Raw genomic sequence first — 27,231 nt, forward strand, 5'->3', positions numbered from 1 at the left:
TACAAACATGACCATGTGCGGACATGGCAGTTTATTATTACCTAGGAAACTCTTGGACTGGCTGAGCCACAAGCTCCTCCCACACGTTTCGTCGTCTCCGTCGTCTTGACAAGGAATAACTACAAAAAACACGCAAACTCAGTCCTGATGTGTTTGCACAGACTCCCTTTGCACCTTGCAACCGCCGGCAAGGTCAAGAGCCGGAACATTGAGGCACTTGATCCCCTGGCGTTGATGATGCTGACGAGCGGCTCTTGACCGGCCGTTCGACCAACTTGGCTTGGCTTTTGGTCGGCCCCGGGAACTCCCGGGCCTAACATGCAAACGACCCCGGCAATCCCCACCAAGCTGCCGCCCCTTCGCCCTCGAACACACTCCGTCAGACCCCACTCTCCCCCTTCCCCGAGACCAGAGAGGCCACAGGGCCACGAAACCCCATGGCACTGCTGCTAATGGCACTTAACATCCACTTACAACCCGTGCACGAGTGTCCTTTCCGTTCCTACACCAAAACACAACGCCTGCGGCGGGGAATCGAAAAGTGCAGGCAGGAGAATTTTACAAAAGCACGATGATGGGCAACCCGCTGGCGGCATTCACCACACGGTAGGCCGAAAAGAAAAGAAAAAAATGCACGTACCAACGGTACCTCCCGCTGCAAGTTTTACACACCCAATATATTAACGCAATTGTGACATTGGATAACTTTTTTTTACATTTAACAGCAACGTAGTCTATTCCAGACGGCAGGGGGCACGCGCCCCCAAATAATAATAATAATAATAATAATAGTAACCACAAATAAGGAAAACGTTGAAGACAAAAAAAAAAAAGGCAACGTTACGCATCATCCCCTGCCCCTTCCAAAAATCGACGGCGGCAGAGCACTTGTCCACACAGAGACACAAGTTCATGACTAAAAAAAGAGGGGATGGTGGGGGTGCACACGCGCGCGCTCACCACACACACACCCGCCACGTAGATCACAGGCCGAGAAAAGCGCCTCCTCCGCAAAAAACGAGGAACCTCCCTTTTCTTCCATCCGAAACGAAAAAAAAAAAAAGGAGAAAAACCACGCGGGTCACCAGTCTATATTTACATAAGGCAATATGTGAAGCACATCCCCCGCGTAGGAGCGCGCTGTGGTCACTTCGTGCCAGCCCCACCAGTTTCCGTCGTGGTCCGACACTCCGTTGACGTGCTCCCAGTGCTCGGTCGCAAAGCGTTCCTCAACCTCCGGGGTCACTTCCAAGGGCACAACGGGCGCTTCCTCCTCTTCCAGGTTGATGTCGGGCCCGATCTCGGGGAGGGCGCTCAAGATTGCCGCCACCTCGCCGCCCGGCGGCGACCGGTCGGCCGACGGGCCCGGTGCGGCGCGGGGACCGTTGGGGACCGATGACTGGAGGAACCGATCCATCAGCTCCGACTTGGTCCGGCTCGTCTCGTCGTCAGTGCCGAGGAGGCTGTAGTTGCCTGCCCTCTTCTGGCGCGTGGACGCCGAGGGGGAGGCGGCGGCTGCAGCCGCCGCTGCGGCCGCGGCGGCGGCCGCGGCTGCCACCGTGCCGCCATCCAGGCTCAGTCCACTCTTGGCCTTGAGCTCGGCTATGAGCTGCTGCGTAGTCTTGACCTTGGGGAGGCGGGGGGAGGTCGTGGCGATGGCCGCGCGGTTCCGGACGCTCTCGAAGGCCGAGTTGCCGCTCGGGATCGGGTCCCACGGGTGCACGCCGTTAGGAGGAGACCAGGCCGCTTTCTTGGCACCATCCACTGCGAGGTAAACAAGAAAATAAAAAAATCGTTAGAAATATGCGGGCACACCAGGTTACACAGGGATTGGGAGGTGCCTTTAGAGTGATTGCTCACCATCATTAGCCTATCTACGCCCACTGCAGGGCAAAGGCCTCTTATAGATTTCCAATTATTTTGATCCTGTGCAAACTGCGACCAATTTATCCCTGCAAACTTCTTGATCTCATCTGCCCACCTAACTTTCTGCCGCCCCGTGCCACGCTTGCCTTCTTTAGAGATCCACTCTGTTACCCTTAATGACCAACGGTCATCTTGTCTTCGTATTACATGCCCTGCCCATTTCTTATTTAGCGATTGCTTGAGGGGACAACTCCACTCTTAGGACACACAACTGCACTTTTGAGTGGATTAGGATGCAACTTCCACTAGTGTAGTTTGGTGCACCAATTCTACAAGTGCAATTTAATGAAAATATTTTTACTTAATTTGGAAGCCGTACATCTACAGAAAAGCTCAGTAATGTATACATGGTGCCAATAGCAAATGAATACCCTAGCGCAAGTTTAGCCGAAGGAACAGCACATTAAACTTGACAAAAATCCTCCTGGGACTTTATTTTAAAAATTTCCTCACTTTCTTTTATATAAAAAGTGAATTACGGTACTAACAGGAACGGAACTGAAGCTATGCCCCCTCCAAGTTTGCAAATGTGCTGAAACGACAATTTTGAGGAAGAAGAAAAACATTGTAAAACGTGTATATGGTGAAAATGGAAGAAAACTGCCTTGCATAGGAGCTCCAAATAACGATCGCAAAGACATCTCACACTGAACCACTGGCCACAGTGAAGCCTTCCACTCGCTGGAACTACCACAAGCACCCAACCCCTCAACGGCTCATTAAATGAAAATTGCCAATTTTTGTACGGATTTTGTATGCTTAGTAACATGTTCAAAGCGGAAAAATGTTTGCGAAAAGGTTTTGTGGCACAAAATAATGTTGTATTGGTCATTCCTCACTCTATCATGTAATACCCCATACCTGGGGAATTTGAGGGGTATTCTGAAATAGATTGAGGGTCACTGTCCTGTGACGGTCGGACGTCGCCACTGGCTGCCGCGGACAACACGTGCTCACCCACGTGGTGAGACAACGCGCGCGGACAAACACGTGCTGCCACGAGGAAAGACCACGCGCGCGCGGGATGGGCCATGGACGGGATGGGCGCAGGGGATGGGTCAAAAAATACGGGATGGTCCATCTTTCGGGTCAGGTGAGAAAAAACTAAATCTGCGGAGATATCAAGAAAAAATACCAGATGGGCGGACTATCGGATAAAGTGTGGAAAGGGCAAATAAGTGACTGCATCAACACAAATACATGATTCATGTTGATTTTGTTTCCTCATCGGCGCTAAAGCCATCGATTTTAGGGGGTGGGAAATCTTGGGGTCGTTTAGTAAATTGAGTAAACTTGGTAAATTCACCCCTAAACGAGGGTGGGCGATGTTTCAGGGGTGGGCATTCGCATGGAGCTTTCTGGAAAACAAACTTGCACTGTGGTGAACCGCTTTAAGACTATCATTAGTCAGTCATGGGGAAAAAAAAAAAAAAAAAAACGGAGGAAGGACAATGGGAGAGAGAAATGCTAGCCTTACTGGCTCATTTCTCAGCAACAAGGCATCACTGGGTGTCAAACAAGAGCTGAGAGAGCTATGGAATGTGCCCCATTTCAGTTAAAACAAAAAGCTAAGCCTTCAGCGTTCTTTTAGGGGGAATTTGTACAATGTGTAGTTGCGACTGCAAAATGTGCAATCTCTGACCTCCATCTCTGTTGCAATTGTAGAGCATCAGTACGCTTACAGAACTCTGAAGACACTAAATACCTTTTTAAGGTGCCTCAAGGACTACTGCACTTGCATTGGCTGGATTTGAAATATTGTTACGAGGAAGGCGCAAGGAATACTGGTGTATTAGCAGGTATTTAGAGAAAATCAGTCCGAGTGGAAAGAGTCACCAGTCCGTCAAGGTGGCCGCAATACGAGCGAGAGAAAAATCCTCGTCTTCCTCTTCGTTCCCTGTCAGCGCTAGTCGCATAGCCGGCATGGCGCGGGCACATAGCCCCATGGTCTCTCAGGCGGCAACTATGAGGTTTCACCACATCATCCTCGGAACAATATGGTTTGAAGCCACCTCTGCTCTCCGAAATTCTTGCCAACCTATTCCGCCATCACTGTCAGCCTGTCTATGTGCAGGTGCACTGTACACAGAATGTGTTTGAAATCTGTGAGGAAACTCCCTGGAAGCCGACAAGAGCCACCACAGTTGATGCGACGACAGTGCTGAAAAGGAAACGGCAAGCATTTTGTTTGCAACGTTACCCAGTGTTCCATCTACGGCCAGCCGAACGACAGACCAGAAAAAACAGGTTAGGTCTAGGCACCACCGCTCACATAATTTGGCAGTTTACGTGTGAAACCCAAAAAGATGGTCCAACCAAACCCACTAACTGTGGTTGATCTTTCTCTTCGCCACAACCAATGCATCCAAAGAACCCATCTCCATTATCCTCCAATGAATGGGCTACAGTGGATAAGCAATATAAAATTTGGAACAGGATTTCACATTTTGCTTCAGACAACTAAAATCTTGTAGGAGATTACGGGGCCAGAATTTGAAACCTTGAGCCCATCTCTACTCCGAATTCTATGTTGAATAAAAAAATTGTTTAGGGGAGATGGTTGTGAAGTTGTGCATCACACAACAGTGAGCTCTGTATTATTAAACCTGCCGCCACTGCAAAAATCCCTCACAGATCACGTGACATATCCTCAGTAGCTGGATTTTTTACCACCAAACAATTGTTGATCTTGCACAATCTTAACATGGCCACTAGCAAACGGCCTTTCTCTTCCAAAATATCACTAGTTGAATTTCGACCCAAATAAGTTGGAACTTCCAGCCACATGATTGGCCAACTAGTGGCTAGTTTGACTTGACCCAACCAATTTCACAGGCCTGTCCAGTGACACGTATGAGAAAGCCCCTAGGTTGTGATGTCACCACTGTCCCCTCACTTTTGTTAATTATCCAACTGAATAAAAACTTGATCACTTCCAACCCAAGTGTGCTACCATGAATAAGGCTGATAATCTGCGAGTACAGCTGCAGCCACAACTACAGCATGTAACTGCAGTGGTTGAGGAGTTGTTTGATGTCAACACATTAAACGACCCTTGAATGGGACCAAAAAAAAAAAGAGAAAAGAAAAAGAAAGCAGGCGTCTGGCATCTGTAAGCAGTGAAACGGCTCGTAAAATAGCTTACGGCGCAGAGAGAACCAAATCCCAGTTAATCAGCTGAAAAGGAAAATAAATGTGGGCCTGGATGAGAATCAAATCCAGGCCCCCGGAATGCAAGTCAAGCATGAACCAATGCAGCTGAACGACTACAGTTCACTTAAGTGGACTTAGTGCATGCGCTACGGACTTCGACTTGGAAAATGCCGACAACCTAGGTACACGCAGCTCCTTGTAGATTGAGCAACTTTTCTTGGCTTGTTAACAGGCTGACAAGCTCATGTGGACTGGCCACTGACTGACTGCTGCCACCAGAAGAAAGCGACCTTTTCATCAGTTCCTATTGCAATGTCGGCATACCTACCGACAGTTCTCACTCACCTACCACTCGAGGGGATTTGCCAATGACAATGAAGCTACCACCAGAAGCTCACGGCCAATTCACAAATTCCAACTCAACCTAGGCACCAACAGAACCAACCCAAATTTTCACATACCATTAGCTATGAAGCACAGCACGTACCCCCCACACACACAAGGCACAAACGGCCATGATCGGCTGGGCAACTGAACAACCACGGGAGGATGAATGCACTTGTACCCTAAGCAATACCATTCAAGTGATTTCGGTCTACGCTAATGCACTACTCTGGATACTCTGAAAAGAAACCCCCGCCAATTGAATCTCAAAATAGCAGAGCATGCCACAGAGAAAATCTCGAAAATGTCACTCACAGCGCACAACTTGAAGGACGAGTGCCCAGCGGTGTTCAATTCAACATCAATGCTTCTGTATTCACCCTCACACAAAGCAAAAACCATTTCCATTTCGACCAAGACACCCTTAAGAACCTTGACAGGCAATATAGTAATCAATGAAACCAGTGTCATGACTTTAGTAGACAAGGTGACTGCTCCTCTAAACATGCAGCTGGTAATCGTGCCACATTACCAGTCAGGAAAATAATCCTTAGAATTGTTACCACAGGGAGAATTATTCGCTACTGCAGCTAATGTGCAAGGCTTTGCAAGCAGTTTGTGGTATTCAACAGCGATGTGACAAGCTGTGTGTGTGTGTGTGTGTGTGTGTGTGTGTGTGTGTGTGTGTGTGTGAGAGAGAGAGAGAGAGAGAGAGAGAGAGAGAGAGAGAGAGAGAGAGAGAGAGAGAGAGAGAGAGAGAGAGAGAGACCACAATTATCATAGATTAGGGAAACGTGAGGTGTTGTATGGTTTATGGGGGGACACTGCTCTTAAAAAAACTTTTTTAATTTTTAAGTAAACTTAGTGAAATTTGTGTCTTGCTGCTTTTCCCCCACTGATTTCAAATATGGCATTACTGTTTTAGTTGGTAAGTTAGTTCCTGAGATAGAGGTAATTAACTATTTTTGGAGGAACAATAGACAACAGTGTTGGTCATAAAACTGTAAGCTTTACATTTTCCAACATATGGACCCTGGTGAGTGCATTAAGAGAATTGGTTTTTTTAATGCATCGCTTGGAAGTAATTTTACAGCTCATTAAACTTTGGTGGCACCAGTGGCAAGGAACCATTTTGAGTGCCCACCATCATGAAAGCCTGTTCTTATTGGCTTTAACTTTCGCCGCTAGAATTGGAAGTCAATCTGAAGAAGTCTTTCTGGCGCCCTCTTGGTAAGGAGGCGCTCAAGCAAAGTTGGCCACCAAGCCCTGCCCCCCTCTGCAGTTTTTAGCGAGACTTCGCCATGCAATATTGCCTATTGGGGGAACGTATGTGTAGTAAATACACGTGCAAGGTGCCATAGCTGATTCATTAAGGTGTTACTTTTGCCACTGGCTACTGCACGTACATATGTGCAAAAAGTAAGTAGGCATCGCAGGCTCTTGTGCTCCCCAACATTCACCCTTTGTCTGTTGCTGTAATGTGAGGTGTCGTATTTCCTAATGCTAGCCAGCTGAAGCTTGTGTTTTTTTTAATTAAAAGCACACGGACATAAAATTTCCCAGTGCAGTTACTGCCTCATTATTTGTTTTTCTAATATGCTTAACCCTTTCGTTACCGCGGGGAATTGACCAATTTTGAAGGGTCTAACAAAACATTTTTTTGTGCTATACATATTGGTTAGGCACACATTGCAGTGACATACAATGCAGATTATTCCACGTGCTTTCCAACGACACCAGTTTTATTAATGTTTTCCTAAATAATGATTCCGAAAAAAATTATCGAATTCGAAATTTTTGTCCGCGCGTCGAAGAAAAAAGAAAAAAGTAAGTTGTGTATAATAAACCACGTGTAGTAGAAAAAATTTAGAATATACATTTTGTAGGTAGACGTTTCAAAAACCCGTCCTAGAAAAAAAAATTGAGTTGCGCAGTACAATTTGTCAGATATAAAAGAAAATGTTAGCCCACGTGGTGCCCATGCCATGTGGTGAAGCCCAACCTCTATTTCAAGTTTTGCTATTTTGGATAGTTCTCTAGAAGAAATCTGGTGGTTTGACATTATTAAAGGCCCAAATTAGCCTCCACGTGATGTAAAAACACCTTGTCAATGATTATGACAGGCACAATATTGAAGGCAAGCAAGCGATGTGAAAAAATCCGCTTGGAGTTGAGAACCAAACTCTTTGGTGGATGCTTGTTGACGTTCTGATGATCGCTCATCAGTCAGAACTTTCATTTGCGTTTTATTATCATGTTCTGACTCACTATGGTGGCCCTGCTTGCAGGAATAAGTTACGATGCGCTAGAATCATGCCCAGCAAGCTTTCACCAAGCCGCCGTCAGGCTGTGAAGCGAGTTCAGCACTACGAGCCTACTGCATTGCAGCGCCACCTAACAATTTCGAAAAGAAACAAATACAAGGCTGTTGGAGACTTTGTCAGAATAAACAGTACTACTAAGAAGCGACACTAGACTTCCGGAAATACCCTCGTATGAAACCGAAACTGGCTGGTGAACAGCTGGCGGTGTTCAAGGCCAATTGGAAGCGTTCTCCTCGTCTGAACTGATACCCGACGACTTGGTGTTATCGTTTGACTTTCAGCGGAAGCTCTTATCGCAGAAGCAAGGCGTAGATAAAGTGGAAGTGCGAGCGGCATGCTTGTTTTGAGGAGCAGTAGCGGGCAACGGAGGCGCCATGGCAAATGAGCTTGTAGTTGGGTAACTGCGTAGTAGCGCCAAATATGAATTTCGCAATGTGAAAACGAAACCGAAACTGCTGGAAACTGGTTGAAAATGTCAGGACACTTGCTAGACATGCGGGGGACCATCAGAAATAAGCTTTGGGAGAATAAAGCTGCCCTTTGTCCAAACCAAAGATCATTAGTGAATAGCTGGGGCCATTTTCAAGTAATTATCACCTCTCAACGCTGTCGGATTACAAAGCTGACCCCATTATTTGGTATTTGACTTGCCAGGAGCCTTCTGACAAAAAAAAATATTATGGTAATGCAGCCTAACCACGACCTGCATCCTTTTTTCTCAAGTGCAGCAGCCACGCCCCCTTCGTCAAACTCCACCAATCTGGTTTCACCACTCCCGAGACAACAGCAGGCAGCCGCATGCACCTAATATATGCTGCTGCAGTGAGCATTGCTTCTGGCTGCCAGCAATGACACTATTTTTCTCGGTTCTGGCAAAAGTTGCGTTGATTGTCGCAACTTCCTTCCAGCAGGCTTCAACACACTACTAATGGTACGCTGCCAAAGCAGTTGCAACACTTGCAAAACACTTGCAACATTTATGCGTGTGCCAATACTAAATATAGCCTTAACAGGCCTGTAAATGTTGCAAGACACAGGCTTACATTTAAAAGGACGTCTAAAAGTCACGGTTGAATCGTAGGCCGTATTCGACACTTTCCTGAAAGGTTACTTGCAAACAGCTTGCAGAAATGCTGCGCAACACTAATTTGATAAAATGACAAGGTAGCAACATTACAGCTGCAACTTAAGCCCACCACACAGCACGCGCTGATTTCCCTCACGGCATACGCCCTAAAAGCCGAAACAAATGCGTATTTTACACGACGTAGTTATGCAAGAGTTCTGTAGTCCTTTTATGGGGGCAGGTGTGCTCTTCCATGTGGTCAATCCAAAGCATGTACAATTGCAACGCGCGTTTTCATGGTAGCTATAAGCGACGTTAAACATTCCTTCACCGATCGAGATCATGCAAATCAAACATTCCAGACATTCTCCCGCCCTTAAGTTGCACGCATCGAACAGTGGTTACCAATTTACAAGGCACACCACATTTAGAACTTTGGTGTGTGCAGAATCTTTGGCAAGCTTGAACTCGATCGACACCTTTGCACTGTCAAAACAAGGGATGCAACTTCACCTGGGGAGAGGGGGCAAGGCTACCCATAGGTTCCACATCCACGTCTAATGCCTGAAGTTTTATTGCCTCACAAGATAGAGAGAAAATGCGAAGTATGCTGTGACTGGAGAGGACCTTTGAGTTCCTTACTGACAATGTCCTTGAAAAAGAGTGCCAAACCGCGCACACCCTCACACCCTTGCCAAGTGGCAAAATAAGAACCTTCATCGAGCCATTCATTGTGTTACCCCAATCTCGGCAAATCACTGGCTGAGTTGAGAAGTACGCCATCATTGTCAGCCTATAACTTAAGTTCCAGGGTTGCCAAACCCTCTTCTGGCAAGGGTACGTCATCTTTGTCCCACAAAATGTTCCTATTGTGGCCGCACCTACCTAGTCCAACTACACCGGAATTGCATATTATTTCTACTGGACCAGGCAGCAGCCCTTGAGACCTTAAAAGGGGCCATGCAGACAAAATTACAAGTTTGTTTTAGTTGAGATTTATGAATTTATAGGGCCCCTAGCACTTGTCTAGCAACAAATGATGCCGTATTCTCTGAGAAACTAATCAATTTAGGTTAAAACTATAATTCTCCCGCCAAATCGTGTGTTTTCGGGACGTCAACAATGAAGTCATAAGTCCACGTATTCTAACGAATTTACACTGTGTCATTCAGCTCTGCAGCCTTGCTTGCCGGCAGTCTTCCCAGATGGCGCTACCATACTCGGGCACGAACCGTTGTCCGATGTTGCTTTGTTTTTGACCGTATTTGCACCTAGCTTGTTTTTGTTACTGTATAAAGTAATCATTTCATGAAACACGGGGTAGCCTCGACAAACAGGGACACGTAAGACGTCACTTACGCCAATCGGCTAGTGTCGTGTAAGACTGTGCAGCTAAAACAAGCATAGTGCGCCAAGTACCAAAAGCAGTGCGCATCTGTACTTATACCGCGTATGACATCATAGGTTTTGTTGTGGGAAAAGAGCTGTTGGGTCGCATAGCCATTACCTTTTTTCCTAATTACATAGCTTATTTGAGCGAAATTTACGGTAAAAGTGGTGTCAGTATGATTCTAACGAAGCAACCTTTCAAATGAGCCAAACTTATGTTTTGTCTGCATGGCCCCTTGCCATGCATAATCTGCATGGGCCCTGCCTAGGTGCCATGCATGGTCTGTATGGCCCCTAAGGATATGTAAAACGCCATTACTTGATAATGTGGAAGGGTGCCATGCTGAACTCGTAGCTCTCCCCAGAGAAACCCCATGAAAACCGCATTTAATTTGACCCGTAGCACAAATGAGAATTTCAAGATAACTTGAGTTTCTCGAACGACATGCTCCAGCTTCAAGATGGGCGTAGCTGCGACATGTCTACACCAAAGTTGAGAGGTTGGAAAGTAGACACACATTTCCAAATTGAGTCCAACAAAGCAAGCCTGCAGTTTTTTTTTTCTGGTTGCTTAAACTGGCCCAGCCTGTTGCCCGCGCTTGCCTGTGAAAGCCGAGGCTACCCAGAATTTCTTTGAAGTAATAATAAGACGACACAGACAAGGCTGCGCTCTTCTACGACACGTTGGTAAATTGCACTTATTAGCAGCAGGTAACCCTTCTTTTGGAAGCAAATAAACCAATGTTGACAGCCCAAAAAATGCTCCAATTTTCTGTTTCCTACATCTTAGACAAAACCAAAAACCCGAGAGCAATCATTTGTTTCCGCAAGCAAACACAACCTCCACTTATTCCAGCTCACAGACAAAGGTGTCCTTCAAACCATTCAAGAGCTGCCAGATCAGCTCGATTAATTCGACTGAAATAATAGTTTTAGCAGTCGATCTGTTCCGTCGTGTATGTAGTTAGCGTGTTGACCGGGACCCATCTGGGCACTTGGGCATTCGTTGCGGTAGGGGAATTAGTTCCGCAGGCCTGCCTTCACCATGTCTGCGCCTCCTCCCCCTTCCGTGCGCACAGGCGCAGACGAGTCTCGGCCAACCCGGTAACAACATAACCAACGGAACAGACGGACTGCTAAAACTCTCTAATAACGCGAGGGGCGACTTTACCATGAATAAAAACCATGAATGTAATGAGAGATGAACAGCGGCGGAAATACGCTCATTCGGGGTCATCCTTTGAAACGAGTTAGCTAGCTTCAATCACAGGTTTGCATCACCTTCCTTGTTGCAACCCTTGGCAACTGGGGATTGAGCAGTTCTCAAAAGCACTTATGTGTGAGGCCATATCGCACGGCGGATTCCCACTTGGCCAAGTGTGACGCGCACAGTACGCTAAAAGCTGAACACTTCTTGCTTGAACTCTGAAATCACATGTTTTGTAGCTCTACTGGCTTCTGCTCAACAACCCACAATGCCTTGTTTGGACAGAAGTAATTAAATCTGGCATTTCTATCTCTTGTTGCAACATCAGAGCCGGTCGCAAAGAGCCCCGAGCGAGCTGGGGATCTATTCTCGACTTCAAACTCAACTGTTGCCCTCTACTGAAAGTCTGTGCTTATTGGCTTTCCCTTTTGTCACAAAAATTGGAAGCCTGTTAGAAAAGTTTTTTTTACACCGCGTTGGTAGGCCGCACCTAGGCAAAGTCGGCTATCAGGCCCTCTGCTCCTCATAAAGCCCCCTAACAAAACTTTCTCATGAGGTACTCCTGCGTAGAGAAGGTGTAGAAAAATTCCCCACCCTTTCCTAAAGAAAGTTGAGAAAAGCATTAAAGCTTTTCGACATCAAAACTGCGTCAAATTAAATGTGTGTCCAATCGATCGTCAAACCTTCAAAGGCCCAAATCTCGAACGAAGAACGAACCCACACGATTTCTCGCGCACCAAGTAAACACACCTACGAATTATCTAAACGTATACTGATACGTGGTTTATGAGCTAAAGGTATACTATTGTGCTCCTCCTCCATGATCAATGCATGTAGTGTCTTATTTGGAACAGTTCCTTTTCCACTATTTTTAAGCAACCGTTTTGGAACAATGCAAGCTCAGTTTCCGGCACGCACCATGTGTACAGAGATCTCATCAGAGCTCCTCGGTCAACCAACCTGTCTATGGGAAAATGCAATAGCTTTTTGTCGGTCCCACTCAGAAAGCTTTCACTTTATGACCAAATACATTTGCAACCGGCCATCAGTGAAGTTGTTGGCCATCAGGCCGGGGCAGCACAGATGATTGCTCTGATAATCTCCCTTTTGCCACTGGCTGTTGTGTGTATATATTTGCTAGTAGGTAAGCAGGTATGGGAGGCTTTTGCCTTCACCTGCATGCTCCTTTTGACTGCAGTTGTACCACAAGGCAAACCATTTCAACAAAATGGTTTGCCTTGTGGTACAAATGCATATGTCGTGTATATGTATTTCATGTAACTTTTCTATTCCTGCTATGTCTCTCGTTGAGACAGCAGTATTTGTAAATAAATAAATAAATAAATAAACCCAAACAAAGAGTACTGCTGGTGGTGGGGCACCCTAGTTCACAATGTTTTCTAGCCGAAGTTTGTGTTTTTGTGTGCAAGCACGAGCCCCCTTTCCCCCCCCCAAAAAAACCTTCAAATTCGTGTGCGCATTACAACGGGGATCAAAAGCAAAATAAGCTGCAATGCAGCCAGCAGCGTCGCCATAGACAGACTCCTTCTCAACTGAACACTCTGTCCAATTAAAAAAAAAATTCTGTCAACCTTGCGTATGCAAATTTTGGCGTACCTTGGTCAGGTATTGCATGTGTTGGCGCTGCTGCTATGAGCACCGTATTTCAGTCACTATGGCTCTTAAAAGGTACCACTATGAAGTGTCCATTAACTAAAGCAAAGAGTTCACTGAGTAGATAGCTAAATGCAGAAGTCATCATAAGAAACACACACTAGGTCTACCACGTGCTTTTCTCTTCTGCAGCTTTTGCCTTGTTTTAGTAAATGTTCGCTAGTACAATGAATTACCGGTACTCACCTACGGGGCAGAAAATTGGAGGCTCACTAAAAGGATTAAACTTAAATTGAAGATGACTCAGCGCACAATGGAACGGACGGAAGAGGATAGGTGCAACATTAAGGGACAAGGAGCAGAGTGGGTCAGGGAACAAACGCGTGTTAAGGACATATTAGCAGAAATTAGGAAGAAATGGTCGTGGGCAGGGCATGTAATTGCGAAGGCAAGATAACCGTTCGTCATTAAAGGTCAGAGTGGATCCCTAGAGAAGGCAAGCGTGGCAGGGGGTGGCAGAAAGTTAGGTGGGCAGATGAGATCAAGCAGTTTGCGGGGATAAATTGGTCGTGGTTAGCACAGGACCGCGATAATTGGAGATCCATGGGAGAGGCCTTTGCCCTGCAGTGGGCGTAGATAGGCTGGTGATGATAATGACAATGAATTCCCTAGTGTCCATCAAGCGATGGTTTATTTTACCACAGGTTTAAAGGGATGAGAACCGAGTGGCATCCCACGCAAAAGGTGTCCGTTCCGAAGACGTGTGCGAGCCGAAGAAGAGCCATAGTTTGATACAAGGCTTCAAAGAAATGATTTACCGGCCCCAAGCACAGATGTTTTTGAGAACTTGGAAGACTCGCTGGCAGAATTCGCAACCGAGCAAGGAATGAACCAATGGTCCGTCATTTCTGAAATTATGAAAGACAAGGTGCCTTAAATTGTAAACGCTTTCACAGCTCGCCGTTCTAGTTTTAAGACGAACAGGAGCTGGATAAGCAAGCTTATGAAGCGCAAGGAATTTTTGCGGCCGCCGCAATTGCGTGCGTCAAATAAAATGTCCTCCGTCAGGTAAATTTACCTGTGCATTACAATCTGGGCGTGTCAGAATCGTGCAAACACGGCATTTTACATTTACATGTCCCTGTCTCAGTGTTTGCGTCAGAAAAACTCTGACAAGCTCTACCGATCTCGTTTCACCATTTGCAATTTGAGATGTCAAAAACCGTGTAGGAAAGTGAATGGGGCAGCGGTACCTGGTTTTATGCGTTTTGGCATTTCCGTCGTTAATATGCAACTGCTGCAGCAGCAAGCGGTATTGTCATTTGTATTCACGACCCTCTAATCTACCAATCTAAGCCAACTTGCTTTTGATTTTAAACTTTAGTGTCCCTTTAATTTTTCTCCGAGAGGTCGCTACCCCACCACCCCAGGCTGAAATTTTGGCTGAAAGAAATCCCTTTCCCATTCATTCACATCACGGTGCTCTCAGGGCATGTGTTATGAATAGATCTTATAAATGCTCAATTGCACAACAGTACCAAAATTTCCCACCCCCTACAGGTGTGAAATATTTAATTCACTAAGAGATCCCAAAGATCACCTGCCCCCTAAAATCACGCTAGCTTGGACGACAACAAAAATCCCTCCGCGAAAACTTGTCATGGCCGCGGACACCACCGATGTCTTGATTCTGAACAAGAGAAACACAACCTGCCCGGCTTTCTTACTGGATATCTTCACAGCTTTGGTTGGCGGTGCGGCTACCTTTGTGCCGTTTCTTGCACCTGACCCAAAAGTTCGTCCATCCCGTATTTTAGGGGCGAAGCCCCTTAGGGGATGGGGCTGTTGGCGTCTCCTGTCATTGTCGTCGTCGTAATCATCGTCTCATGTAGTCACGGTACTAAAACGCAAGAAACTCGTTTATGCCTCGCGCTAGAACGTAACGTGTACTAAAAAAGAAACATCTGGACACTCATTCACGCTTCGCACTGGATTGCTTCGTAACGTGTACTAAAAAAAACACTGGAACACTCGTTACGCCTCGCGCTAGAGAGCTTCGTGCTTCAAAGACAAGAGACTTTTACAGCAGTGCTGTATACCTCTACCCCCCAACAATTTCATCTCCTTTGGGACAAATGCCAAGGTGCCAAGAATACATTTATACAATGCATGTTTCGCCCCTCCCCAGGTTTCACGTTAGTAAAGATGGCCCAGGTTTTTTTTTTTTTTTTTTCTCACTAGATATCACTGCAGTTTGGGTGGGCGTTCTTTTGGAACTTAACGTATCTTCACTTCTTCTCACACAAGAAGTTTCAACTTGGGCATTGGCATACAAGACGGGCATGCTACTCGGTACAAAATGTGAAATGTTGCTGAGAGCCAGAGGTAGTGGAATTCGATTCACACTAAAACTCTGAATGGTGTTGCGCCTGCAAGGCTCGGTAAAGTAGATGAAGGTAGCACAAACACCCAATACTGAACAGGAATCCCCGTAAAAGATCAGTCAGCCTTCAAAAGACCACGCAAGGAAACCTACAGGGATTTGTTGATAAATGCGCGAGGAAAAGTGGCAGAAATAGGGAATTTCTGCATCTAGAGACTGGAATTTTCTCAATACGAAACATAATTGGCCCAGTCATTCTGCAACAGGTAAAAGGCGAAGAAACTGTGTTTACCGGGCCAGGAAGACTTACAGACTGTTCCTCAACTGGTGATGAAGATTAGCAACAAAAGCTGCGGCGTTAGCACCTCAACCTTTTCTCCTTCTCACGCCCAACATTCCACGAGAGGCACATCCCCAAGCGTGGAGAAGGATGATACCCAAAATTTGCCCAACAAGCTCATCTTGAACTCTGACAGCACCAGGCCTCACAACTACATCTAGTGCATTTGTGTCGACTAACTGGCCTTCCACCGCAGCTGTTGGTGCCAACTTTTGCACCGCATGCCTCGAAGCCTGAGTAGAAGCTAGGCATAACGACGTTGCATTGACAGAAACTAGCATGGAGTTCGATGCCCCGAGTGGCTGAACTGTCCTACCCCTCGATCCTTGGCACCAAATCCTGCAAGAAAGTTGCAACACCCAGAAACAACAGGCATCGCTGAGCCAGCTATCAATTCCAGGTCAGCCAACAGGAGTGCTGCATGGCGTTCCCGCACCCAGCCTGGCCAACGGCGACTATAAGATCGTGTACTGCCCCTATACCAGACTGCGAGTGACCGCCGGGACTGACTGTCAGACCACTAAAGGCAGCAGCATCCCAACTTCCACATTTCACGCTCAAGTGGCCGTCTAAGTACAACGTACCTAGAATCTTATTGTAGGAAGCACACCCAACGAAACTAGCAATGACTCTCAGCCCAATTTTAGTCAGCTTTTAGCTCAATCTCTAGATCAAGCCCAGTACAGTTCATGGGGGCTATCCGGGCATGACCAACGACATGGTACCCACCATCCTAACAACCAATGGCCCGAGAAAGGAGTGTGGTAACCGCACAACTGTGGCTGTTTGTGTGCCTTCCTCACCTCTGTTCCTTAGACCTTATTTGTTCACCTTTAAAAAGGAAAAACCTATTGTCCCCATCACTCTTTGCACTCCTCACATAAACCCAACTGCTCACCCGATGCACCCAGTACCCACCACAGTTGCCTAGGCAGGGTGCGTTAGCCAAGGAGTGCTGAAGCACTTCTACAGCATGATGTTGCAAAAACCCGCACCACTCAGGGCAGCATGCCTACCAAAGCGCCGTGGGACGACCTGCCAACCTAGCAATGTGAAAATTTGGGAGACTGCGGAATGGGTTGGTGGTTTTTTTTTTTAAGGATGCGTATTTTAGTTCTCGCACCATGCAAAACTACTTCTGGTTCTTGAGGTGGAGAGCGCCAAACTTCTTTACTTGTGAAGGGACCTGGCAGTCGCGAATTTCGAAAGCTTCAAAAACTTGTCAGGGCGCATCTGCTCAAAAGAATGTCCCGTCTGGTGACACTTTACCTTACGGTTAAAGTGTCACCACCGATAGTCCTCTCGTAAAGCGACGAACAACATTTGGTTCTTGTCTTCTTAATTGTGATAAAGTCCTTCAATGATTTAAAGGGCTCTCATGGTGCTAAAGATCCTTCCAGATTCAGCATTGCTGCGTGGAATGGTTAAGTGGCTGCAGCACCACCTTTGCATTCTACCAAACCTCCCTTCCCCATCAGCAATAGTTGCATCTTCGCTTCTATTTTTGGCAATCTCGTTGGACTTCGTCCCACACATCTTACTATGGCGCCTAGAATAGGCTTAACGGTGCTCCACGGTACAGAATACAATTAACTATAAGTATGGTGGCGAATGGTCTTTATGCAACTCCGCAACTGTCATAGCAGAAATGACTAACATACTCGCATGATTAAAAAAAGCGACCTCTCTGCTGGGGCGGCCATTTCTCGGGAGATTTGAAATACCGTTCGTACAATCGGGAGATGGGGTCAAAGTTCGGGAGTCTCCCGGATAATTCGGGAGACTTGGCAAGTATGAGTGGGTGAAGTTGAAGCTAGTGACACGTTATGACCATGCCCCATTTTAATCTGTCTGTCCTTAGATTCAGCCACCTGGCCAAACCTTAAAAGAATTCTTGAACGAGGCGTTTATCTAGGCCTAACATTTCCAAACCACTAAATCCTGTACCATTCTTCATATATGTCAAAATTGTTGAGCATAAAGAAAACATTACACATATATCATGCAAAACATCAATGCAGAGCAGTGTTTCTTTTATTTAAATATAGATGCGTGCTTTTGTTATAGCAAAATAAATACATGTCAAAAGCAAAGTTTTGACCCAAAAATACAAGTTCTCGCACCCCAGCCTAGACTGTGTGGCGGCATTCCAAGTCCAACAGCAACTAAAGGAGTGGAACACGGGAAAATTGAATTGCATGAACCTCCACTGTGCTTATCTTGGGAAAAGCGAGTTGGGAGGCGAAGAGAAGAGGGGCATTTATGTCCCAGGGGGCTACCGTCTTTCGACAACATTTGCAGAGAAGCTAGCAAATATGCGGCCATTTTTTGTTTTTTACACACCCCATCCTCCTCCTTGCCACTTCTGACGGCTTTTCAGGAACCTTTGACCAGTGTTGAATCACGCAGCTGACCCTTGCCCACACAAAACAGCCACCACATGGCCATTTTGACTTCCAGGTGCGCCACTATCCGGAACAGCTAAAACCACAGCACAAGGTCTACGAACAGATGTGTGAGATGTGTTTACTTAAAAAGCTCTGATTAATCAAAACACTTAATTGACAATGTCGTAATGATTCATTGATTGTATGGCTTAACGTGCAAACGCAACGCGGGTGATGAGGTGTGCCGTAGCGGAGGGCTTCGTATGAATTTCGACCCCCTGGGGATCTTTAACGTGCGCCTATATCTCGTACACACGGGCGCTTTTGCTTTTCAATGCTGTAATGACCTACCTTAACATTGCACTGCTACCATATGGCTGTCCCCCTGCACAGTTACCCCTGTGACATGCCCTGCCAAAGACAAAAACCAACCCGTTTGGCATTTGAACCTGCCCAAACAAAAAGACCGAGAAGGCGTCCTCACCTGGCCCATCAGAGGACGCGGCCGATTTCCTGAGTCGCTTGTTGGCCACATTGTTCTTGGCGACGGGCTCCATGGGCGGAGGGCTCCGGGGGTGCGGGTGGGCCAGCGGGGAGCCCGGCGAGCAAGGCGCCGACTGGCAGCAGGCCGGGCTGACGGGCTTGAAGCCGCCATTGCGCCGCGGACCAAGGCCCGGCCCCGCGCTGGCTGTGGTCACGGCCGCGGCGGCCGCCGCCAGCAGCGGCGAGGGCGGCACGGGGCTGTTGGAGACGCTCGAGCAGCTGGGGCTGCGGCGGGGGGGCGCCGCGGCCAGGAGCAGTCCGGGCCCCGGGCCGGGGCCAATGCCCGGCCCGGGGCCCGGCCCGACAACGGGGGGCCCGCCCCCGTTGGGCGTCTGGTCGCAGGGCAGCAGGCGGCGCCAGCTCTTCACGAGCTCCTTGGCCCGCCGGGCCAAGGGCTCATTGCTCGTGCGCTTGCGCAGCTCGTTGATGTACTTGCCCAGCCGGGTGCGTTCCAGCGTGTCCTTGGTGATGGGCGTGCGCTCCAACAGGGTGATGACCTCGATGACCGCCGCCATGTCGACCACCTGCACAGGACACGGGGGTGAACACGCTGGCCGGGCAGAGCGGACCACGCAACGGCGGTAGGCTCTGGACTAAACACAGCGCTGCGGTTGTTTGTGCCCACTGCACAACGAAAGCCTATACAATGCTCCTCCAGCCATTCCCATCTCGCTACAATCTATTTCATTCTTCACCTCCAATTTTTCTGATATACACCTGCATCTTCCTCTAGACCTGGTTTCATCTCTCAGCACCTACCCTGTCACCCTGATGGTTTATCAATCCAAATGACCACCTGTAGAATTTGACCACCGCAGCAGTTGGCGCAAGTTTGCACCCCGACTGCGATGACCTAGGTTGTGCAAACGGTGCTATTGCTACCTTGGCAAGGAAGGAGTTGAAAGTTCGGTGAAATGCCTCTGGCAATGAAAAACCTGAATGAGCAACAGCCAAAAGATGCCCTAACTGGATTCGGGCTGCTGGCTTTCTAACCATTTAACAAGCAGTGTTATTGTTTCCACATTGCACACTTCCAGCGCCTGGTTAAACAGGGCCCCAAAGATAGGCTCAAGTCTGTAGTATGACATACTGGCTCCAGTACCCAATTAACACATTTACAAGCCAAGCTCACACCTTGTTACAGTGTGGAGAGAAACAAGAAATGTAATACCAACAATCTTAACTAAGCTATTTTGATCGTGCAAAGGTAATGAAATTATGCACAAGCGGTCTTTGGTGCAGGCAGTGCCCCTAAACTCTCCTTAACTGGCCCGTAGCTACGAAATTGTATATCTGCAGAGAAAACTTGTCATATTAAGGGTTGTCCTAAGGCAGAAAAAAGTTCCACCTACACAGAAAAAAGAAACGATGAACTGGGTCAGTACTCCCCCATCTTACTTTTGTCAAAAAGCAATTGCCTGCATTGGTGTCTACATTACTTGGTTTTTGCGCACACATGCCAAATTTGTTTTCCTGACTGCTTGTCAGTTCAATGCTCCTTCCAGCCAGACTTTCACACAAAGTGCCATATTGCTTAATCTAAGATGCTCAGGGGAAAAAATAATCAAGAATACAATGTACGCTGAATGACATAATCCTTTCTAGGGATGGCACCCTGGAGACTACAATGAACGAACAACGTTACTGCACAAGGATGGCACCACAGCCTACAGGGGCAGAAGGGGTTGTGAAAGGAAAGAGAGATGGTCCACACTTTCATTTTTAAGTTCCATCCCTCCATGGCACCCCGAGCTGTGCAACACAAATGTGCACGTTTAAAGGGAAATGAGGACAAAACACGACTTTTTGTTCAATTTGGAAGAACTAGTCTTTGGTAACTCGTTCATTTCCATTCCAGCCATAAAAGGCTAAAAAAAATTTAATACTTTTGAATTTTTCAATTAAAGTATTTAATTTTTTAAATTTCATACCAGAAAAAGGTGTAATTGGTAGCGGTAACAAAATATAGGTCAGTACTAAAAACGCAGTTATCGGCACTCAAAATTTCAACCTCTTGAAAACACTATTTCCAAATCGTCTGCTGAAAAAGAAAGCAAGACGCAAAATACAACTGAAGAAATACGCGCATGGACGCCGCAAGCGGTCAGCAAAAATTGGCGATTTCAAAACCGAAATGAAGGAGAGCACGGCCATTGAAGTGACGTTGCAACCGTGCAGCGAGCGGCCGGATGGTCTGCAGCTCAGGAGCAAGCCTGCGCGCAAGCTCTAGCGCGCACGGGGCAGCAAATGGGTGAGGTGTTCGCAGCAGAGCTCGACCGGTTCTCCAGCTGCGTGGCTGGCCAGAGGAAGAAGCCCCGGCGGGCTAAAGCGTCACAGGCGCGTCATGGCTGTTTATGCGATCCGCCAGCAGGTGCATTGTGGTCTGCGGTGAAGCTTTTTAAAAGGTTCCGACTGATTAACAAGGCGCTTTACGGGGCCACCACTAGTGCCCCAACTGATTTTGGGGTACTTAGTACACATACAAAATAAATTTGGTCGAGGTGAAATTTGAGTGCAGTTGGCCTTTAACAGCACATTAGCATTCAAGTGGTACGATTTGATGGAACCAGAGGCCCCACTAAAATCACCCGGTCATATTTCTTGGCAGTGGCTAAGGTCAGTGGCCGTCAATTGCACAAACAAGATTCGGTGATGCCCTAGAGAAATCACCGGAAAGTGGGTGCTGAATCACCACAGCTTCATCTGTATTCATTAATATCTCCCTTATCTATTTGAAGTTGGCAATAAAATTGGTAGCATTGTTTATTGAAAAAAAAAAAAAAAAAAAAGAAAAGCAGCATTTTTAACTAACCAAAGTCATATTTGCCTGTGCTTTTGCCAGAGCCTCCAGCAGCACACTGAAATTAGGTTACAAAGTACGCACCTCACAATGCCCCCACTAATGCAACCGCGCCCCGAAGTAAGTCCCGTGGCAATGAAACGAGGCGCTAAACAAAATAGCCGCACCAGAAATTTACTTCATTAATTTCCAGAATATACAGCACACCACCTGCAGAAAACACAAGCGAACACAAAAGTGGGCATAACAACTTCCAAAAGCAGTTCAACTACGAACAGACAAGCAGAAAAATCCCCAAAAATTGCACAGTGAGGCAATAAAAGTACAACTGCGAAGGAAGTGGACCGCATGAACGGTGATCAAGCTGAATCAGCCCCCAAATGGTAATTACGCTTTTTTCAAACTAGCTGGTGACTCCACAGCTGCCGTCAACCAATCAGAAGAGAGGAAGCACCTGCATCAGCCAATCGGGAGCAGGTATGCCTATTATAGGCAGCGTTCCTCCACACTTCAAGGAGCCATGAAGACAAAATACAAGTTGGGTTTATTAGGAAGACTGCTTAGTTCCGATAACAATGATACCAATATCGTCGCAATCTTCGAACAAATAACGGAGATATTAAAGAAAACGTGTGAAGCAGTCGCAACCCCCTAGCCAATTTCCCGCAACTTTTCTATGACGTCACGGAACCTTGTTTGTGCGATTGGCGGCCACCTAACTGACCTGTCGCGACGACACGACTGGACGTCTGCAATGGGGCCTCTAGTTCCATTTGACTGCATCACTTGAATGCTAACGCGCAGTTAACGCACTGAAAATTATGTTTTTTTGTTGACCCGTATGACGTCATTCTTGCTCATAACACGTCACTGTGGCGCAAAATTTGAAAGTTTTTAAATACTTCTTGCTTTTTGTTTCACTAAAAAAACATCTTTTGGGGCTGCAATGGAGCTGAGTGATATACTGAATCCTAGTTCTTTCAAATTAAACGAAGTTGTATTTTCTCTTTATGGCTCCTTTCAGCTTCTAAAAGCAGGAAGCCTTCGGACAGCTTTCTGCTGCAGAAGGCCACCACCACCTCAGCACTCTATGTAGTTTCAGCAGTGCCGAATGCGGTTGGTGCCACGAAATGAAGGCATCTATTGTAGTTTTAATCCCCTTACAATGGCAAGAACTAAGTTACTTTGTACCCTTACAGATGTAACAGAGAATAGCCCGACAAATTAAGGCATCATTTGCAAGTGGAAGTAAGCAGGCTTTCAAAATAGACAAAGATAACCCAATAAGGCTTTTGGTCAAGAACGGTCTCAAGGTGCTTCAGAGGCTGCGATTAACTATTCAGACACATCGGTGGGCAGCGGCAACCATCTTACCGACATAACAATCTGCCATAACAACATGCGTCGTGCCTACGCAGTGGTAGATCACAATACCCATTTCCAAACAATTCCCATTACACAACATACCCATCCACAATCAAGCCCCCATATTTTGGGCTATTTCAGACGTACAGCCTCTGGGCAGCAAGGAGAGATGCTTTGGTTGGCAAGCGTTGCAAAATCTCCAATTTGCCAGAGTTGAGCATGTCCAACTTGAAAGTTTGTCGCAGCCATCACGGACTCGCAAGTCGCATGCCGAAAATACCAGCTCAGCTGCATACCACCCCCTCAAGATACTCAAAAACATCCTGCAGCTTCCCAACATTCGTATAGTTTTGACTCTGGACACGAGTCCCTTGATGGAAATGAGATTGCAAGACCAGGAGAGAACCCCAACACACTCAATAGCTATACGGACATCCTCTCTCACTACAGAAATGAGACCTTTCCCGAGCTTGGGCGACCCCACTCTGCCAGTTCCAGACCAACTCCTACCACCCCTCCTCCGCCATATCTGCCCCACCCAAAATTACAGCCCCTGCAATGAGCTCGCAATAAAAGATGCGTATTCTCTCTCTCGCAAGTATGCAACACTCCCACCAACAGCAGCAAGTCAACTAAATGTGAAAGCATCCAAGCCTTTTTGACGTGCGAGCATCACTTGCTCATTGCTTCGCTCAGTTGGTGAAAAACGCGCCGTCCCCAGATTGCCGTGGCAAGAACCTGTCATCAATTTCCACTGGCCACATGTGGCCAGAAGACTCGTCAAAATTTTCATTGGCTGCGTATTCCCCATTGGCCGCAAGCAGGAGTATGCGTCAGGGTGGCGTCCCCATTGGCTGGAACAAAGTGTGCTGTGGCCTGATGGGATGGCCCAGCCTTAGCCCTAACGTTACGTGCTTTGAACATCATCAACAGCTACCCACAGCTCGGCGTTCAAAAAATTTGACATTGCTTTGACCAGCTGTTAGGCTCAGTGTCAAAGGTCACCTTAAAGCTCAGCCTCAATATAGGCCTAACATACCACGACCAGGTGGATTGGCCAGCGACGATGACAGGCGCTGTTGCGAGCTCATTGCCAATTCCAATTTGGCTGACATGTCAACATACCCACTCAAGGGGATTGCTCAGTGAAGGTGGCAGCTGCCGTAAACAGCTCACAGCCGCCAATTCATGTTTCATTTGGCTTGACGTCAACACATAACACCAATTCTCACATACCCACTCAATGTGGTTGGCCGGTTGACGATGATAGCAACCATCAGAGGCTCGCTGTTAATTCAGCAGTTCCCATTGGCAGCGATATGAACATAGACACCTAAACATATGCTTTCACAAATCAACACGAAGTGATGCTTGCGCATTATCATATCACGAAAGAAAGTTTAAAATCCTCACTGGGCTGTCTTTTGGCCACATAAATCCTGACAATGACCAAACGCAGTAATCTGAGCAACTTTTATATTTGTCTGCATAGTGTACTTAAACCCAATCCATTCCCCTTTCAGGCCAAAATCTAGAGCTTTAAGTAGATTTCTGAAGCCCAGAAAAGAGAAAAATGTCAGCAAACACCCTTGGCCGCTTCTCGTGCAACCATCCTAAGAGCAGTGGTTGCCATTCCAATTCGAGGCTCTAGCCTTCGGCTAATATTGGCACTGTGTTTAAGCAGGTGATGTACCTATTCCAAAATACGTGCGTATCCTGTGTGCCTGTTACCAAAGGAGTGAGGCGGACAGCACAGGAAGCATAATTTTTTAATGCACTTCTCTTGAAAGTGAAGAAGCGTTTAGTCAATGCTCACGACTCTCTTCAGTGACCCCCACGGCTGTAACTGCAACAGCTGAAGCAATTCTGGCTAGTGTAAACAGGTTACCCGCTGACTTTTCGAACAGTGTGAGTGCTTCTTTTTACCCGACTGCCTGAGTGTCCCAACTTCGACAGGTCCGCCTCATGTTTTGAGGAATCTTCACATTGCAATAAGCCGCTGGCCAGCCACAGAAGCGGCATGAGGTATCCAATTACGGTTATTATTGAACTTATACCTCACAAACACCATTCTTGAAGTAACGTTCCAAACACTTCAGCCTCGAAGTGCACACAGGACAAAGTACATTTCATGAGAATCCAATTATGGTTACCATTTAACTTATAGCTCACGAACACCATTTTTGAAGTAACGTTCTAAACACTTCAGCCTCAAGGTGCACACAGAGGTCCATTAAAACTAACAGTATTGTATGGTTCTAACAAATGAAAAGTGCCCAACGGTTACCTTTTGAAACGACACAGCCATCAAGGGCAAGGGTACTTTGACCACAAGCCACTACAGAATGATTTAACCAATCAATTCAAATGAAAGGACACAGCTGGCAATACGCATTATGGCTGCTGCATGCGAGGAAACCATAAAACCAAGTCGTTCTTACAAAAAATCCGTATGTGCAGATTCTGATACAAAAAAAATAGTCCATGCTGCTGCAGGAATGTTATATCACTCAGCTTCGTACACGTGGAAGAATCACTAAACAGGGTATTAATTAGGGCTGGGCTAATTACTTAAAACGCAATTCCAACTGTAGTGCAGACTTGGTCAAGCCTAAAGAATAACAACCAACTATGAGCACAGCAGAAATTGGTCAAAGACTTACTGCACGGTTTCGAATTTCGAAGCCCCCACTGAAAGTTTATATGGGCGGGAGCACTGAATCAGATTGGCAAAGAACATCGTTTCAGGTGGTCGCATTGTGAAATCTACGCTTCAGGTCGGTGCACACAACTTACGACGGGGGCATGGAACCCCCTTACGAACTGAACAGTGCAGACAACAGCAGCAATTCAGTCATTTAACGACTTAATGTTCCACTTTTACTTCTCACGAGAAAACACAAAAGCGCGAGCAAAAAAAGGCGTGTGTGTTCAGCGTGGCTGGGGAGAGCGGCGGAGCTGCGGCCATGCGGTTAGCAAAAAAAGCACAAAAATTAGCACACAACTATCTTCCGGCGGAAGGTCTTCATCAAGGAAAGGTAAAACGCATTCCCGTCCAAAGCTAACGCCTGTGGCCAACATGCAAACACGCCTAAAACCAAACACCCCGTTCTACTCGAACGCCTCGGTCAGTCGAAAACGGCGTTTTACCGAACTGCGACATACGCCATACCACCGACCTCACCGAGTCAGCCGCATGTTAACCGCAGCCATTGCTATTTAAATTCACGAGGCAGGTTCAGGGCCGCGATTGAGCGAGGCAATGACATTTGCTGCGACATCAGCGAGGTTAACCGCTGTCCTAACCCTGCACCCGACGCTAAAAGCTGCGACAGCACGGAGCAACCTGTTAAAGGTGTCCCATCCACCGCAGAACGAGCGCCACCGTTGGGACCTTGTTAGAAGAGCGAAATTAGTCTCAAAGAGAGCAACGTTCGCCGACACCGATCTACCATGTGCGACAAGGAAATCTGCAAGAGGCCCGGAGCTGCCCGGCCAAACATGCGTGACAGACGCGCACATCTCGCGGCGCACCGGCACGCTCGGGTCAGGCGCGGACCCGCAACGTGTGCAAAGCAAGCCAGCCTGCGCATCGACGGAATGACCGTACCGCGCCGGCCGCCTCATGCCAACAAAGCGTCCGTGAAGTGATCGGTGGCTGGTTCGGACGACGTTAGGCTTAGAGCCCCCCTAGCCACCGAAGAGGAGCGCGTTTAGTTGTAAAACCCGCCACGGACTGCACCTACGGCGCATGACTTGTGACGTTTCCAAGGGTCCGACGAGAACGGCAGCAGAGCCGATGACTGCCGGCGCGTCGGCGATGCCAAGCTGCGACGCGCCGCTCGGCCGACGGGACGACGCCAAAAGGAACGCACGATGCACCGAAGCCGGCGCCCCGACCCCTCCCGCGGCCGTGACGGCACGAACTCGAATCTAAGCCTAACGCTCGGGTAGACTGCCGTGTTTAGCCGCCCGCAGGTTACGTTTGCGTTTTGGCCACAAGCGCTGGCTTTCCGGGCCCTGCCAGCGACGCTGCACACACCGCGGTTGCAACTTGAGACAAAAGGAATGAAACGTGCGAGGCTTACATTGTTGTCCTCGTCTAATGCTTTCAACAACTTATCCTTAATTTCGTAGGGCGAGCACTGCATCAGGCCGTAAAACAAAAACTTCGCAGCGACCCAGCAGGCCAACTCCGTGACCGTCTCGCAGCCACTCGCACAGTATGGCGGACATTCAGTGTGCTGAGCATGCTGGGATCGGTGAGAAACGCCGCGCGCGTGACGTCACAGCCTTCCGAGCGGATCCTCCGGCGGCGCCGCCGACGACCCGCCGACTCTCCCCGAAAAT

At 47.4% G+C, this 27,231-nt stretch overlaps 1 protein-coding gene across 1 annotated transcript; it reads right to left on the bottom strand.

Annotated features, from left to right (window-relative positions):
* On the bottom strand, positions 1 to 27,231 carry LOC144162960 (uncharacterized). Its single transcript, XM_077693701.1, has 3 exons — positions 26,970 to 27,231; positions 18,658 to 19,240; positions 1 to 1,764 (listed from the first exon to the last, which is right to left on the bottom strand). The coding sequence occupies exons 1-3, from the start codon at positions 27,030 to 27,032 to the stop codon at positions 1,082 to 1,084; spliced, it is 1,329 nt and encodes a 442-aa protein (XP_077549827.1). The 5' UTR covers positions 27,033 to 27,231; the 3' UTR covers positions 1 to 1,081.

The sequence above is a fragment of the Haemaphysalis longicornis genome, unplaced genomic scaffold (assembly GCF_048455015.1).
Source record: "Haemaphysalis longicornis isolate Haplotype H1 unplaced genomic scaffold, Haemaphysalis longicornis Haplotype H1 scaffold_12, whole genome shotgun sequence".
Lineage (NCBI taxonomy): Eukaryota > Metazoa > Arthropoda > Arachnida > Ixodida > Ixodidae > Haemaphysalis > Haemaphysalis longicornis.

Bases quoted from the DNA above. Each gene is read 5' to 3' on its own strand.
- LOC144162960 (XM_077693701.1), bottom strand. From the start codon at position 27,032: ATGCAGTGCTCGCCCTACGAAATTAAGGATAAGTTGTTGAAAGCATTA. The intron at 19,241-26,969 runs GTAAGCCTCGCA...TGTCCTGTGCAG, and splicing joins CATTAGACGAGGACAACAAT to GTGGTCGACATGGCGGCGGT. The intron at 1,765-18,657 runs GTGAGGACGCCT...TTTACCTCGCAG, and splicing joins CGCGTCCTCTGATGGGCCAG to TGGATGGTGCCAAGAAAGCG.